Raw genomic sequence first — 16,601 nt, 5'->3', positions numbered from 1 at the left:
TTGCATTTAGTATCTGGAAGAAAAGAAAGTGTTTTCCATGACTTGAATCAACTAGATCTCCTCTAACTTGCATGGCTTTTTGAGGTCTGTGCGCATCACCAATGGTACATTGCTAATCACGGAGATAAGGCTGGGGACCAGCTGACTGCCGCAGCCCAGTTCACAGTAGTGCCCTCCACGGACGCCCATGGTGGGCATTCCTCTGCAGAGAAGGCAGAAGCTGTGCTGATATGTTACAGGAGTGTGTCAATAGAGCTAGCTACCCACACCCTCAGAAAGCTCATCAGTGCTTGAAAGTTTGTTGTTTATGTCAAAGTTTATTAGCGTCATTTGTTCATTCAGCAGTTACGATGTACGCTTCATACCAAGCGGAGCTCAGCAGCAAGTCTGATACCGTGCTTATCTTCCGAAGCTATATGCCAGTAGAAGAGGCAGGTACCACACAAATGTGACAAGTACAAAGATTGATAGATAAATGCCGTCAAGCCAACTCCAGCTTAGGGTGACCTCCTTACAACAGAGTGAGACATTGCCTGGTCCTCTGCCAGCCTCACAGTTGCCAGCATGGTCAAGTCCATCTCACCGAGGACCTTCTTTCCTCCCCCTGGCCCTCAGCCTCACCACACACGATGTTCTTCTCTACGTGTTCATTTTTCCAGTTAACTTGTCCTGTGTAAGCTCATCAGACAGCATTCTGCTGTGATCCATAAGGCTGTTTTTTTCCCCTTCAAAAAAAAAATAGGTGGCCAAGGCTTTTCCACATTATCTGTCTGAAACCTCTCCACTGTGTGTGAGTTTGCTGGTGTGTGAAATTCTGGTGGTGTAGCTTTCAGCATGATGATGACATATAAGCCACACCAATATAACAAAATTAAAGATGTGTGAGGGTGTGGGAAACTCATTTGCAGCAGGGTGGTTCAATAGGGGCTCACCTACAGGAGGACGATTGAGCAGAGGCCCACAGGAAACAAGCAAGGCAGCCGGTGTGCTGTTGAATGGTTTTGTGCATTTTAGGAAGCCCCCCTGAGAGATACTCTATATTGTAAAAGTTTCATCTCTGGGTTGGTTAGTTAAGTTAGAGATGTTTCTTCTCCACAGTGTCCCAGCCTAAGGGAGACCTGTGGCTTGGTGAGACACTGCTTTTTAGAAAAAGAAGGAAAAAAAATGGTACAAAATGTACTTGTTCTGTGCAGGTTCAGCCCATGCCTGGGCCCACAGATGGGGGAGTAAGGAAGGGAAGTGCTGGGTTTTAGCTGCCGCTCACTCCTCCCTCTGGCCACCCTTGAGCGGTGCACAGACCCCTTCCCACAACAGTCCTGTACACACGGGTGTGGGGTAGAGGACGTTCTAGACTAAGGAGATGAAGATCAAACAGTACCATGGTAGGTTCACGTGAAAAGGCCTCAGAGAACATCAGAGAGGCTGGTGACGTTCAGTAAGCAAAAGAGCTCAAAGTAGAGATGAGGTCAGACGTCAGTTCTCTGATGCTGATTACAGTTCAGATGAAATCTTAGATATCTTTTATGCCATAGTTTTCAAAGCACTTTGACATAGGATTGCTGCAGCAGCCCATCTTATCAAGCTCAAAGAGTTAAGTTATTTAACTGTGTAATGCTATAAGCCGATATTGGGGCTTAGAATTTCTCTCCAGTCCTCTGTTCTCATTATACTATATCTCAAAGAGAAGTAATTTTGAAATATGAAGCCTTAAACAACAACAACATTAGAAAAAAAGTCTACTGGTTCCTTTACAGAGCTCTAGTTTTGTAAAAGCAAATTTCTCTAAAGTCACTGTTGTGATATGAAGCCTTTGATTTTTTCTTCTCTCTCTCTGTAATTAGCATCAATAGATTACAACATTTTCTTTTGAGATAACGTCAGTATTTTTCCAATAATCATTTCCATCTATTTTCTAATTTTCAGTGAGTGCTTCAAATGTTATCTTTCACATCATAGCCCATTTTGGAAATGTGGCACATACTGAACTCAAAGCATATAATTGTTAGAAAATTAATAAAAAATATGAGTCTTTCAAATGTCACCTTTCATATGGCAGCACATTTTGGAAATGTGACAACATTTTTTAGGTAACCCAAAGCATGAAACTAACTGCTAGAAAATTAGTCTTAAAAAAATCACAAAACACTTGTTTTAAAAATTATGTGTTTGTATTGTGTAAAACATATCGGTCTGCTAACCAAAAGGTTGGCATTTCAAATCCACGGGAGAAAGACGGCAGTCTCTTCCTATGAAGATTTATAGCCTCAGAAATCTCGTGGAGGGTCGCTCAGTCAGCGTGGACCATTGGGTTCTATATGTATGTGTGTGTTTATAAAATTCAGCTTAAGACCATGAATAAGAACCAACCCACGGCTGAGCCTCTAAAAATAGATTTTCAGAGGCTATAAATCACAGGGGAGGAGATTTCTCATCTTCCTTCTCTTTAGAGCAACTGGTGGATTCAAACTGGCTAATCCACTTTTGGGTTGCTGTGCAGCTCCTGACCCACTAAGGCAATTGGGAACCCAGAAGAGGGTGGATGGTAAGTCTGTTCTATCTCGATGACAGCTGAGTTTTTAAATAAGACTCCTGAAATGACGGACCAGATCTTGATGGTCAGTAATAATCTACTGCTTGAATTGAGTGCTGTTTCCTCTGTTACGGAGCACAATCGTGAAAATGTCTTGTGGCTGTCTTTCAGCTGGAGATGGAGAAGCTTCAGCTCCAGGCCCTGGAGCAGGAGCACCGGAAGCTGACCGCCCGCCTGGAGGAGGAGCGAGGCAAGAACAAGCACGTGGTCCTGATGCTGGTGAAGGAGTGCAAGCAGCTCTCGGGCAAGGTCATTGAGGAGGCCCAGAGGGTGGAGGAAGCCATGGCCCAGCTGGAAGAGGAAAAGAAAAGAAGCAGCGAGCTGGAAGGGGAGCTCTCCGCCGAGAAACGCCGGAGCACCGACATGGAAGCGCAGATGGAGAAACAGCTCTCCGAGTTCGACACCGAGAGGGAGCAGCTGCGGGCCAAGCTGAGCCGAGAGGAGGCCCACACCACGGACCTCAAAGAGGAGATCGACAAGATGAAGAGGATGATCGAGCAGCTGAAAAGGGGAAGCGACAGCAAGCCAAGCCTCACCCTTCCCCGGAAGGCCAAAGATAGGCGTCTGGTTTCTGTGTCGGTGGCAACAGAAGGGCCTGGGACCCGGTCTGTTGCTTGTCAGACCGACCTGGGGATAGAAAGCGCTGAGCAGGCGAAGAAGGTGCCTCTGACAGTCCCTGCCAAGCCGGCCGCGGGGAGCCCTGGGGTTCCTGCAAGCGCCAGAGGGAATGTGTGCAAGCCCGGTGTGGACAGGCAGGCTTCCCACGGGGACCTGGGGGTGCCCTCCCTTCCCACTGTCTCCCCTCCAAATGCAAACAGAATTGAGGAAAATGGGCCCAGTCCGGCCTCAACCCCAGATTCAACAAGTAGCACAGCCCCTCTCCCCAATCCCCCTGCCCCAGCACCAAGCCTGGCATCCCAGAATCACCCCCAGCCTCCTGCGGGCCACAGTTTACATTCACCGTGTGCCAATGCGTCTCTGCACCCAGGTCTCAACCCGCGAATCCAAGCAGCTCGGTTCCGGTTTCAGGGCAACGCTAACGACCAAGACCAGAATGGAAATACCACCCAGAGTCCTCCATCAAGAGACGTCTCCCCAACAAGTCGTGACAACCTCGTGGCCAAACAGCTTGCGCGCAATACCGTGACCCAGGCGCTCTCAAGGTTCACAAGCCCTCAAGTAGGGGGTCCCCCCAGGCCTGGGGCACCCCCTTCAGGGGATGGCAGCGCCCATCCGCCAGCCGGCAGGACCAGCTTAAAGACTCCAGGGACAGCACGAGTCGACAGAGGAAACCCTCCTCCCATCCCTCCAAAAAAGCCAGGGCTCTCCCAAACTCCTTCTCCACCACACCCCCAGCTCAAGGTTATTATGGATAGCAGCAGGGCCTCTACCGCTGGGGCCAAGGTGGATAACAAAACTGTGGCCTCGCCTTCTGGTTTGCCCCAGGGGAACAGGGTAATAAATGAGGAGAACCTCCCTAAGTCGTCCTCCTCTCCTCAGCTGCCACCAAAACCATCCATAGATTTAACTGTGGCACCTGCAGGCTGTGCCGTTTCAGCCCTGGCCACGTCTCAGGTGGGTGCCTGGCGTGCTGCAATCCCGGGACTGAACCAACCTGCATGTTCAGAGCGTCCCCTTGTCATCCCCACCACCATTGCCTTTCGCGCTCCCGTAAACCCTGTTAGTGCCTCCTCCTGTAGGCCAGGTGCCTCAGACAGCCTCCTGGTAACAGCATCAGGTAAAGGGATTGAAATCTTACACACTTTTCTAAGAATGTGGCCTGTCCTCACTTGCCTTGATTTCCTTTCACATTCGCCTTCAAACTTGGTTTCCCTTCATTTGATACTTTTTTCTATTTCTTTCCTCTCATTTTTAATTTTTTCCCCTTTTTCTGGAAGTCTGTGGGATATGGTTATTCATCATGCTATATGAATTGTGGCCTTGTTATGCTAAGTGCTTTCTTCTTTTAAAACAACCTGAAAATAGTGCCTTGGAGCACATTGGAGACCATTAATTTGAAGAGGCTAAAACATTTCCATGAAGGGAAGGCGTGTTCCTTCTTATTAAATATTTATTTCACAAGACATCAGCATTAGTGGGTCATCCCCAGATAGTCTATGTTTCATTTTATGACTTCTGGGAGGACAGTAAGAAAAATCACTTCAACAATTTCATAAAACATGGTCTTTGCAATCCCTTGTTATGCATCAGAGAGCTGGACAATGACTAGGGAGGACAGAAGGAGAATTGACGCCTTTGAGCTGTGGTGCTGAAGAAGAGTGTTGAGGGTACTATGGACTGCTAGGAAAACAAACAGATTCATCCTGGAAAGGGTTAAACTGGGCAGCTCCCTGGAGGCAAGGATTCTGAGTCTCTGTCTAACATACTTTGGAGATGTTGTAAGGAGGGACCAGTCCTTGGAGAGGGACATCATGCTGGGTAGAGTAGAGGGACAGCACAGGAGGGGGAGACCCTCTATGAGGTGGGTTGATTCAGTGACTGGGGTAATCGGGATGGGTGTGTCAGAGGCAATGAGATTGGCACAGGATAGAGCAGAGTTTAGGGCTGTTGTACATAGGGTCGCTATGAGTCGCAAACGACTCGATGGCACGTAACAACAACAACATGAAAATTTCTGGAGTATCATATTGATTAAGATTCCTACCCCCCCCCCATACTTGTTATACTCTCAATTTCAATCTCAGTTTAGGATTAGGAATATTTTGTAAACAAAGAAACACACCAACCCAACTCCAGAAATGGAATATGTGTATTTATAAATCTCTAAATTCAACTTATTTTAGACACTTTACCTTATTTAGAGATGTCATCTTCTGACACTTGAGCGTAAATGGGTAGCGTGGCATGTGGATGTCCATGTCAGATGTGTTTTATTAAATCTGTGAGTCAGGGTCTCCTCACCAGAGAAGCTGATAACTGGATATTCCCCTTTTCATCCAGTGTCAGAGGGCAGAGTGCTTTTTATTTCTATGACAGATGAGTTCTTCACTGCCAAACGTGACTCTAAAATAACGTTAAAGGACTAACATTCTCTGTGAGCCCTGGAGAAGTTGGATCTTCCATGGGATCTTAGATCAGATGCAGAAACCATTGGTTCTAGAGAAAGGGAACTTTCACAGCAGAAGGAAGCTTTTGTAGGTTGGCATAGTACAGAAGGTGTTGGGATGCTAATTGAAAGGGATTGAAATCCACCAGCTACTCCTCCTGAAGTCTCCTCCCAGAAAAATTTACAGCCTTGGTAACCTGCTGGAGGGTCCAGTGAGTCAGACGCAACTTGATGGCAGTGGGTTTTGTGGGTTTGGGTTTTTGATTATTTGAAACTTTCTGACTCTGGGTAGCATCAGCTGTTAACACAGAGGGTTGCTAACTAAATGTTGTAGGTTCAAGTTTACCCAGTCGCACCCTGGAAGGAAGGCCTGATGATCCCGTAAAATGTCAGCTATTAAAAATCTTAATACAGTTCTACTCTTAAGTTAAGGTTGACTTGCTTACTTTTGGTTATTTGAAAATACTTAAAACATAATGGAGAGAGTAGAAATGAGGGAGACGGTGTATTATTCTTGCTAATTACCAGGCATTGAGAGCAGTGTTGTTAGGGATTGTCCAGTCGATGACATTTCAAGGCCCCTGGGAGCAACAGATCTGGATTTTGCCCTGTTGTGCCAGTGAGAGCAGGACACTAAGTTTATCCAATTATTAAGTGTCTGTTTGGAATTAAGCTCCCGAGGATACTAGGTTAGTGTTTTGAGATGCAAAATTGGGAATTGGGGATTATGTCGACTTTGAAATCCGATTGTTGGAATGTATATGGTATCCTTTATGATGCTACAGTTCTGGTGATATATTTTTTAGTCTCTTAAACTGAGCAAAGTGTTCATCCTCAATATGGAGTTCATTGGTTATTGTTCATTTAAGCAGAGGACCTAGAACATTGTAAAGTTTTGAGAACATATTCCTTTAGTGATGTCATTGCTTAATATATATTGAGAATTTTGCTATTGTAATGACTTTGGTATTTCTTTGGGATGCTTTTACTGATAGTGTTCTATATGCTTGACCTGAAATGGTATTAGTCAGCTGGACAATCCTTTTCATGGCCCAGAAAGTCTATTGGCTGCTTCCCAAACACCTAATCTGTTCTCAGAGAAGGAATTTTTCACTACCATTCAGGAAAAGCCAAGAATAGGTTGTAAGATCTTAAAAAAGTTGCAGACAGAAACACAACTTCCAAATTTATGTGAAGCTGGGAAATGCTGATGATCTGAATGTACAGACTATAAAACAAGCACTCCCCGAGATATAAAATGCTGTCAGTTTTTGAAAGCGTAAAGCCGTGCTTGCTTTGCCATCTGATCCTTTGCCAGTTGTTTCCTTGGGCGTGACTGTGGCCCAGGGTTTGACAACACACGCCTTCATTTAGTCATGCAAATATATGAAATAATAGGAAGGAGGGATATTGTACCGGCAAGATTATAAGTTGATGTTTAAAGAGAGAATTCTTTATCTATTCCCCAGCATGACCTGCCTGCATGAAGAGTGAAGTTGTGTATCAAGGAACAGTGACTTTTCTGGAAAAAAAAAAGTCCCTTGTTTATTTTCTGAGAGCACTACAAATAGAAACCACTGATGACCAATGAAACGGATTCATTTTTCTATTTTCTGATTTTGCAGTTTGGCCAGCATATATCCTCAGAACTTCAGATGACTTTTCATGGGATAGCAGGTCTTTGTGCCCTTTGATTAGAAGATGTGACTTAGTAAGGGAGGTTGTTAGCCATTCAGCACCTGTTTAGCACCTAGTTGTTTCTGAGGGAGCCATGGTGACGTGGCTTAGAGGAGGTTGCACTGCCAACTCAAAGGTGGCACCTCGCCCTGTTCAAATCGGTCCATGGCCACAAAGGGGAAAGATGGACCATCTTCTCTCATTCCATTTACAGCCTCTCAAAATCCTGCTTGAGGGTCAGCTATATGTTGGTTCTGATGAGACAGCAATGAAAGAGTTGGTCCTGGGCGGCACAGATGGTTAAGTACTTGATTATTCACTAAAAACTTGGTGGTTTAAACCCACCCTGAGGTCCCTTGGGAGGGTTTAGTAGTCTGTTTCTGGAAGGCCACCACCACGGAAACCATGTAGAGCACAGCTCTGCCCCGATACATGTGGGGTCAACATGAACCAGGACTGACAATGATAGTAGCCGCGATGGAGTCTGTTCAGGGAATAGAAGCATTACCTCAACTGTGTAGTTAGTAGATAATATATAACTTAACCCTGGGTAGAAGTGAGCTAGAACTTGCCCCATGACTTGTAGAGTTTCAGCTCTATTTTCATTTGGATCGTTCCTATTCTTGATAACATAGACATTGCAACTAGGGAACAATAGATTTCCCTCCTTGTAAGTCATATGTCCACTGAAGGCCATTGACCTTAACAGCCACTGATGTGGTGGTTTCATCCACGGCATAGGACAGAGCAGGCCTGCTGAATGCCTTGCTGTGTGTCTGTCTGTCCTGCTTAATTGATGACTGCACTTGGCTGAGTGCAAGGAGGCAGCTTAGTCCACATCTGATCTTTCCATGTGTAACCTGAAAGCGAAGCTTTTCTCCGACTTGTTAGTTTTCCCACCTAAAAGGAAGCACTGAACAAATAAAAATTTCCATACCAAGAGGATTTTGTTAACTCGGTTGAAAAATTTTAGATAGCACTTCTCTGCCTCTCCCTGCTTGGGGGATAACTAGGCCCCATAGTCTCCTTCAAATGAAAAGTCTTTCCTTGTTAACTTAACGGCTGTGACCCCAGACACCCACTGCCATGGAGTCCGTTCCAACTTGTGGCCGTCTTGTAAGAGAAAGTGGAACTGCTCCATGGGGCTTCTAAGGCTGTATGTCTTCATGGAAGCAGAATGCCGCATCTTGGTTCCACAGAAGTGGCTGATGAGCTTCTAGGTTAACAAGTGAGCACTTTAACCCTGACACTACCATACCAGGGTGCCTGTATCTATGACAGAGGAGTTAAAGCACTGAGGAGCATTAGGATGAGAGCAGATGCTATTTTAATGAATTGTAAAGACTGTCTTGGAAGAGGCTGAAACCAGGCTCCTTGAAGCTCCTTCTCACCTAATTTGGACCTGTTTCCAAGAAGGAGAAGCACATCATTTTTGGAAGGGTGGAGGGACAGTGCAGGAGAGGAAGACTCTGGAGGAGATGGATTAACTCAGCGACTGGGTAATGGGGATAGGTGTAGGAAGACAATGAAATTGGCTCAAGATAGGGAAGGGTTCAGAGTTATTGTACATAAAGTGGCTATGAATCGCAGGCAACTTAACATCACTTAACAACAACAACAGCATAACTATCGGTAGTTTTTAAGGCCTGAATTTTAAATTTTTAAGTAACATTTCCAATTACAAATGAATGAGACTATCTTCTTGCTCCCAGACTTGCCAAATGAGCTCACATCAAATGCTACATAAACAGAAGTTGAAGCCAGAAGTCACCCCAGGCCCCTGAGTTTCCATACCCTTCTAAAATGTTTTTCCTTTTTTTTATGTATATAGTTTGGTACATTCATTTCTTTTTGTTAAGTTGTGTTGGGTATTTTCCCCTTTAGTTAAATGTGTATTTTTATTTCTTATTCTCCATATATGATTGGCTTAAGAACTAAATCAGAGACTGAGATTGATCTGAGCTGTGACATTAACCTTCTCCACACTCTGAAGCTGATGCCAGAAGCTGTTCTCAGCGCCTGCGTCTTCCCTCTCTCGTTGCACGTTCTGCATACTCCCTTCCTCATGCTTGCTCTGTGTATTCTCTTCCTTGCTGCATGTTCTGCAAGGTGCTCACCTCTACTAATGTTTGCATCTGACACTGCAAAGCGGCGTGACCTTTGTGTAACATCAGTAGAGTAGCTGGATGAATGAATACAAGCCTGTCCTGTTCTTCCTTAACAACCACTTACTACTCAGTTGCATCTTACCATTCTTATCATGGTTGGGAATGTTAAATGAAGCATAAAATCTCATTGGGAAATTTTATTTTTTTGCTGCCTTTATAATAGGATTTATCAAAATAATAAGACAAGTTTTGTTAGTACTAGACAAAATTGGAAATGGTAGTGAAAGTTATAAAATCTGTTTAAAGGTAAACAATAATTGCTATTTTAAAAAATATTTTAATGAAACATTTTTTTTCTGGTAAAAGATTCTTAAAATATCTTACAGTCCTCTAAGAAATAAGGAAATTGATCAGTCTTTTTCTAGAATTCTGGGTAGTAGATCTAAAAGAGAAACAACATTTTTTTTAAGTAAAATAACTTACAGATAATTTGATATTAAAACTATTGTTTACCAAGATATGGTCATCATTGTTGAATATTTCCGTACAAGGCAGTTTAAAAATATATTTAAATTGTCTCTCCCAAACCTAGACTTGTAGTTAAAAAGAAAGAAAAAAAACCGAAAGTACAGCAAACTGTCCAATATACATTTGTAGATATTCTTAAGAGAATATCAATAACTATAATCTATTGTGTGCAATCTCAGTACAGAAATAGAAATAGAAAGAAAGAAAACTATTCAGACTCTGGGAGCCATGTACTGCTATTCCATGGAAGACCGGAATGCAGTGCTCTCAGAGTGCCTTTGTGTTTGCTTTGTGGCCGAGGCTTTCTGCCCTGGTGTTTATAACTTCTCTGTTTAGTATTCATTTCTAATAAGTACTGATTTAATTTTTGTGGGCTTGTGTTTTTTTTTTGTTTGTTTTTAAGAAAATACAAAAGGTAAAATGTACCAGAGAGGAGCCTTCTTGTAAGTATGAAGTAAAAATACTATTTTTGTAAGAGGAGATAATATCAATGGGAAAATATCATAAAGTATGGGTGAATACTTAATTTTTATTAGCATTTGGGTTTTGTATGTCATGCAGTCTAATACGGTTAAAATGATCATAGACCCAAATAAGTGGTTATGAGGATAGACTATCCAGCTTTTAATAAGCAGTCTAGTTTCATTTGTGCAAACTGGTCTAATCTGGGGGAAGGTTGGCACAAAGATTTTTCCAGTACAGATTCCTTGCTATGTACTCTTTTAATATTGAGGCCAGGAGTTTACAAGTCAGCTGTAAGAATTGAGGATTAGATGCATATCGATATAATATCCACATTCATGACTACTGTCCTGATACTAGTGTGCAAAAGGATCAAATATGCATCTGTTGTATTTTATTACGGGGAAGGTTACCAGATACATGTAGAAAGTCTGCCCTGCTCAGTGATGACTATATATACCCACAAATGCAAACCAGTATTAGGTATTTGGGGTGTCACAAAGGAATAAAGAAGTAAAAGGACTGCTTTTAAAAATTAGCTGTATTGAAGCCTAAAGTAAGCAATACACCACATTAAATAAATATTTTTACTGTTTTTACAGCCTTTTGATCAAGGAAGAATTGAGAAAATTTTCCATGCTATATGCAGTCGGCTTCACACACTTAACCGATTTTCTCCTAAAGCTGCTAAATACTGATGCGACATACCTAATTGATAACTCTTAAAATTTTTGTTAAAAACTGTATAGCGGAATATCCTCTTTGTTGGCTGATTCAAAGTTTGTGTTATACGTGTTGTAAAGGTGATCAAATGATGCTGTCTGCAACCTTATGCTTTGGATTCCTGTCCTGATACTGTCAAGATACAATAATGGATGCCATGTCTGTATTATCTCTTAATAGTAGTCAGCCCCCATGATTCCTGCCCCACCCCCCAATAGAGGCTTCTAAAGAATCTAGATGGATTTCTTCATAGTATTTGATCCATCTTGTTCATATTACATGTTTAAAGAGGTCCTCTGGAAACATTATTGAGATATGAAAAGCTCTTTTTTTACAGTTCTTTCTATTTTGTGCCTAAACATATTGGCTTACTTTTTCAGGTTAAGAGGAGCTCTGGTGGTGCAGCCTTAAACACTAGGCTGCTAATGGAAAGATTGGCAGTTTGAATCCACCAGTAGGGCCATGGGAGGGAAAAAAAAACCCCAAAAAAACCCTTGTGATCTGCTCCCCTAAAGACCTCAGCCTTAAAAGTACCCCTGTGGAGGAATTCTACTCCATCAAATGGGGTCGCTGTGAGTGGGAACTCAACTGTACAGCATCTCACAGCATACCTAATTTTAAAATTCAAGGGATCTTCAAAGTCTTGCAAAGGAATTTGAGCTTTTAAAATGAGCCTGCCATCACGAGCCCGCCACCTTAGTCACAAACCTAACATTTACCTGTAGGAAACTGACAACTAAATATAATTTGTCACCATGTAAATTTAAGTAGCAGCAGATGCGAAAGCTGAAATGACAGTGTAGACTTGTGCTAAGTGAAAATATGAACAGATCGATAATGTTAAAAACCACATAATCCTTGGGATACATGTTCATGTGTTTATGTGTGTGTGCGTGTGTTTGAGTGAGTGTAATTCAGAAAGGAGTAAGACAGTGTCTGTCTCCTGCATCTGCTCTCACTGTCTAATTAGGGTCACTTTAACCCACAGGCTGGTCACCCTCCCTAACCCCTTTGCTAATGAGTGGTGGTCCTGCCCCCCTGGCTGGCAGGCCCACCCTTCTTCAGCAAGCTGCTGCCCAGGGAAATGTCACTTTATTATCAATGCTGCTTAATGAAGAAGGACTGGACATTAATTACTCCTGTGAAGATGGCCATTCTGCCTTGTATTCTGCTGCTAGGAATGGACATACAGGTAAAGATGACGATATCTTATCTTGTTACACTCACACATGCAAAAGGATGAGCTCTGTTAAAACCACTGTGGGCAAGGTTTTAAGTTACATCTTACAGGTAGTAGTGCATAATTCGTTTTCATGAACTTCAAAGTTTTTGTACATGTGACAAAATCCCAATTGCACAGTAAGTATTTTATTGTGGCTAGCAAAACGTATCTTTGTTTTATGCACAATGACATTCATGGTGCATGTAGGAATTGCGGGAATAGAACCATACAGCACATTTTAAAATAAAGCCCTCCATCTGTGACTACTTTAGTCGAAACAGAACAGCCCTAATTTGTGGGTTAGAAATCCTGATGTTAGTGAAAGCCTGGCATCATGATTCTAGCACATGCTGCAGTGAGGTAAAATGTTAGTAGTTAAGGAAAGGTCAGGAGTCTGAAATTGTTCAGTCATTGGCATAATTTATAGCTATTTAAATTTCTTTTTTTTGAGAACTGAGAAGTTGTATAACTCTAAATGGCATATTGATGAAATCTGGAAATTATTCGTGTTCCTTAAAATGCAAATTCTTTATTCAGATATATGAAAACATATGGTAGTATGGAAAAAAGACATGATTTGACTGCAAATGCAAAGTCACAAAGCATCACATATGTGAGCCATGTGATGGTGGATTAATGTAGTAATGTGGCTTCTTGAAAGGTTGTCAGAGCCTGAATGTGTTGGGGAAGGGACTTAAGAGAAGATTCCAATGAGCTAAGAAAATAGCTCGTTATTTTAAAATACTTTGGGTGCCTCTTTATTTTAAAAGCACTTTAGACACTTTTTTTTTCATTAAATGTAGTAAATAGCATGAAGAACATAAGATTTTGATCTACTTATGCCTGAGCATAGGGAATTTTCTTGAGCTTTTATAAAATCCCCATCCATGGAGTTAAATCTGGAATGACCATGACATAAAAGCATTTTAAGAATGAAAATGAAATATCATAGCACTTTGGTGAGGTGTTGTTTTTTTTTTTAAATAATAGATTTTAAATTAAGCTATTGAAATGTGAAGAATAATTTCATTTGGGTAAATGGATTTAGTTCTCTATCCAAAAGCATTGTATCCTGGGACAGGCTAGGGGAAGGGTCTGATAAAACAATTTTTAAATTTTGACATCCTTTCCCTCCAGACACACACACACACACACACACACACACACACACACACACACAGAGTCATATCTTAGTGAGCTTGTTGTTATGTGCTGTCAAGTCAATTGCAACTCATACTGAGCCTGTTGTTGTTACGTGCCGTTGAGTCACCTGCGACTTCATCTCTGAAGCCTGCCCTGTCCTGAGCCAGCCTCACTGATTCCGACATATCTGTCCTCATTGCCCCAGTTACTGTATCAGTCCATTTCATCTGGGGTCTTCCTCTCCTGTGCTGTCGCTCCATTCTTCCAAGCTTAATGTCCTTCTCCAAAGACAGGTCCCTCCTGGCCATGTGCCCAAAGTATGTGAGACAGAGCTTCAATATCCTAGCCTCTAAGGAGAAAGATGATTTCACCCTCGACAGACCTGTTTGTTTTCTTGGTGGTTCATGGTCTGTTCAAGACTATGAACAGTAGATCTGTGCCCCAACTTATTTTAGACCATCCTCACCATTGCCCGCATGCTTGAGTCCATTAAGAAATGACAAACACTGGGCAGAGAAGCTGCCTTTAACTGTAGAATTGTCTGTGGAGTCTCCCACACCCAGAATTGTCAGGTGAGCTGTGTAGGGGAGAGTTCTGCCTGTGGATTCAGCATCTCATCTACAGCTTGTATAGAATTTGTCTGGCACTAACTCTAAGCAGCGAATTGAGATGGCTTTCTATTAAAACCCGCAGACTGTGTGAGATTGTTGCTGAATGCAGAAGCCCATGTCGATGCTGCTGATAGAAATGGCTTCACACCCTTGTGTGCTGCAGTTGCTCAGGGACACGTCAAGTAAGTGGTGTTCTTCATTCTGGTTTTCTGGGAGAAGAGCTTCTTTTTATCCTCTGCACACATATTTTCGTTCTGGCTGAATGTGTAAACTGGTGCTAAAAATCCGCTGGCAAACAAGCTTACTCAATGCCTTTGAGGACTTTACACTTCCTTTTCTTGATGCTAATGACGGCATAGAGGAGAGGAAAGATGAGATACATGTTGTGTGTCCACACTCCACATGAATGAACTTTATCCTGAGGAAGAGACTCTATGTTAGTTCTGTCACCATAGACAGAGCACCATAAGGGGGTAGGGATGGAGTTTTCATTCATTGTTTTTCAGCATTGCAACACGTCCTCATATAGTGTGTATACTTCATAATGACATTGAAAATAAAAGTTACATGATTCATAACCACTATAATCTCTAAAGGCCATTTATTCATTATTGCATTCCAATTACGCATATTTTTAAAAAATCTTTTATAACAGCGGTAATGGTGTTTTGCTGCTGAATAGGAACCCATAGCTGACCCTCCAGCTGGTTTTCAGAGGCCGTAAAGGACGCAGCAGGAAGTTGCCCCTCCTCCTGTGGAGCTGGTGGATTTGAACGGCACACATTTGGGATTGCAGTGCAGCTTACCATTTAGCCACCAGAGCTCTATTGTGGAGCTTTATATGCTAAAAATACAAAATTGAATAGAACTTAGTCATTAAAATGCACATAACTTTAGCAACTCCTTTTATAGTATTGCTATTGAAAATTATGAAGAATATTTTAATATTATAGAGAGCTCTAGTGGCAAGAAGCTTTGCTGCAATCCCAAAGGCCCGTGGATTGAATCTCCCAGCTGCTCTGTGGGAGAAAGATGGGCAATCCCCTCCCGTGCAATTAACTGCCCCTGAAATCCCACCAGAGGGTCAGTTATGGGTTGGTTCCAACTTAATGGTACACAACAACAACAACAACAACAACATGCTGCTTTTTATCTTTTTCCCAATGACTGTAAAATCCATGATCATTCTTAACGAGCCCAATATACTCCATACGGCTTTCAGTGACTAATTATTCAGAGTTACGTCACCAGGCCTTTCTTGCAGGACACCTCTGGGGTGGTTTGAACTGTAAGCCTTTCAGTTGCCACCTGAGCACATTAACTATTTGCACCACTAGGAACCCCACAGACAGGAATAGCTTGTGGAAATGGAGAATCTGGGGAAAGTAGATAGTGAGACATTTAAACAAATGATCTTGGTGGTGATGGTGGTGTGCCATTGTTGTTGTATATCTTTGAGTCTGAGCTGACCTTCCAGTGGATTTTCAGAGACAGTTTTAATTGCACAGGAGAGGATTGCTCATGTTCTCCCACAAAGCACTGGTTGGATTTGAACCACATGCCTCTGGGATGGCAGTGTATCTCCTTACCCCTAGGCCACAAGAGCTTCCTGTGTGCCATTGTTCTTGTGTGTCTTTGAGTTGGAACCAAATTTAACTGATCCTCCCTTGGATTTTCAGAGGCAGTTAATCACACAAGAGGCGATTGGCCATCTTCCCATGGAGCAGCTAATGGATTTGAACTGCATTCCTAAATATTTGATACAGCTCACATGTGTCAATGTATAATCAATCTATTTTATCGTTAGTCAAATATTGCCAGGCTGAGTTAGGAAATCCCATACATCTAAGTGGCATAAATAAATGTGTTATGAGTTACTTCCTAATTCGTTCATGATTTAGCCCATCTTGCTAAGTTTACTCTCAACTCATTTTACCAAGTAAAATTCTTTGCATTAGCTTAGTTATGATAAATGCCAAGAAGTCTTGAACTGATCTCCTTTTAACCCCTTCTGGATTCTCAGGTGGTGAGTTCTCCCTGGCTGTCTCTTTGCCTTATCCTCCCAGGAGATAGAACAGACTCCCTGGCTTTTCCCCCCAAGGCGGCCCTTTGCTCTGCCTCTCACTGCCTTTTATAGAGGAGCACAGGGTGCCCTGCTGTCTACGCTATTTATAATTCTTTTCTCAAGTGGGTTTCTCAGAATAACTCAGCAGCCTGCCTTCTTTAACGGTTGAAATGGTGCTGAACCACAAATAATATAGATGTCAGGCTCCGTTAGGCCATTCATTCCAGTAAGTCAAACAGATATTCCAAGGACTCTAGTTTTACAAGTTGGTTTCAGAGAAATGTCGTAAACTAAGTTTTCACACTTGATCAAAGCTGCAATTTTAAATTTCCATGGGAGTCATTAAATTCCATGGTTGGAATCTATTTTTCTAGCCTTGTTAAAATACCAAAACCAGGACCAGTT

At 42.4% G+C, this 16,601-nt stretch overlaps 1 protein-coding gene across 1 annotated transcript in view; it reads left to right on the top strand.

The window, feature by feature from the left end:
- LOC102846862 (cortactin-binding protein 2-like) overlaps positions 1-16,601 on the top strand; it is a 165,118-nt gene that overhangs the window by 83,207 nt on the left and 65,310 nt on the right. Inside the window, exons 4-6 of the mRNA XM_006882666.1 lie at positions 2,702-4,328; positions 12,144-12,347; positions 14,214-14,313. Coding sequence (XP_006882728.1) covers positions 2,702-4,328; positions 12,144-12,347; positions 14,214-14,313 — 1,931 coding nt within the window. The remainder of the gene's footprint in view (positions 1-2,701; positions 4,329-12,143; positions 12,348-14,213; positions 14,314-16,601) is intronic.

Source organism: Elephantulus edwardii, unplaced genomic scaffold, assembly GCF_000299155.1.
Source record: "Elephantulus edwardii isolate Elephantulus edwardi_28Jun2011 unplaced genomic scaffold, EleEdw1.0 scaffold00022, whole genome shotgun sequence".
Taxonomy (NCBI): Eukaryota; Metazoa; Chordata; class Mammalia; order Macroscelidea; family Macroscelididae; genus Elephantulus; species Elephantulus edwardii.
The sequence above is the reverse complement of the archived record's forward strand: the minus strand, read 5'-3'. Positions and strand labels throughout refer to the sequence as shown.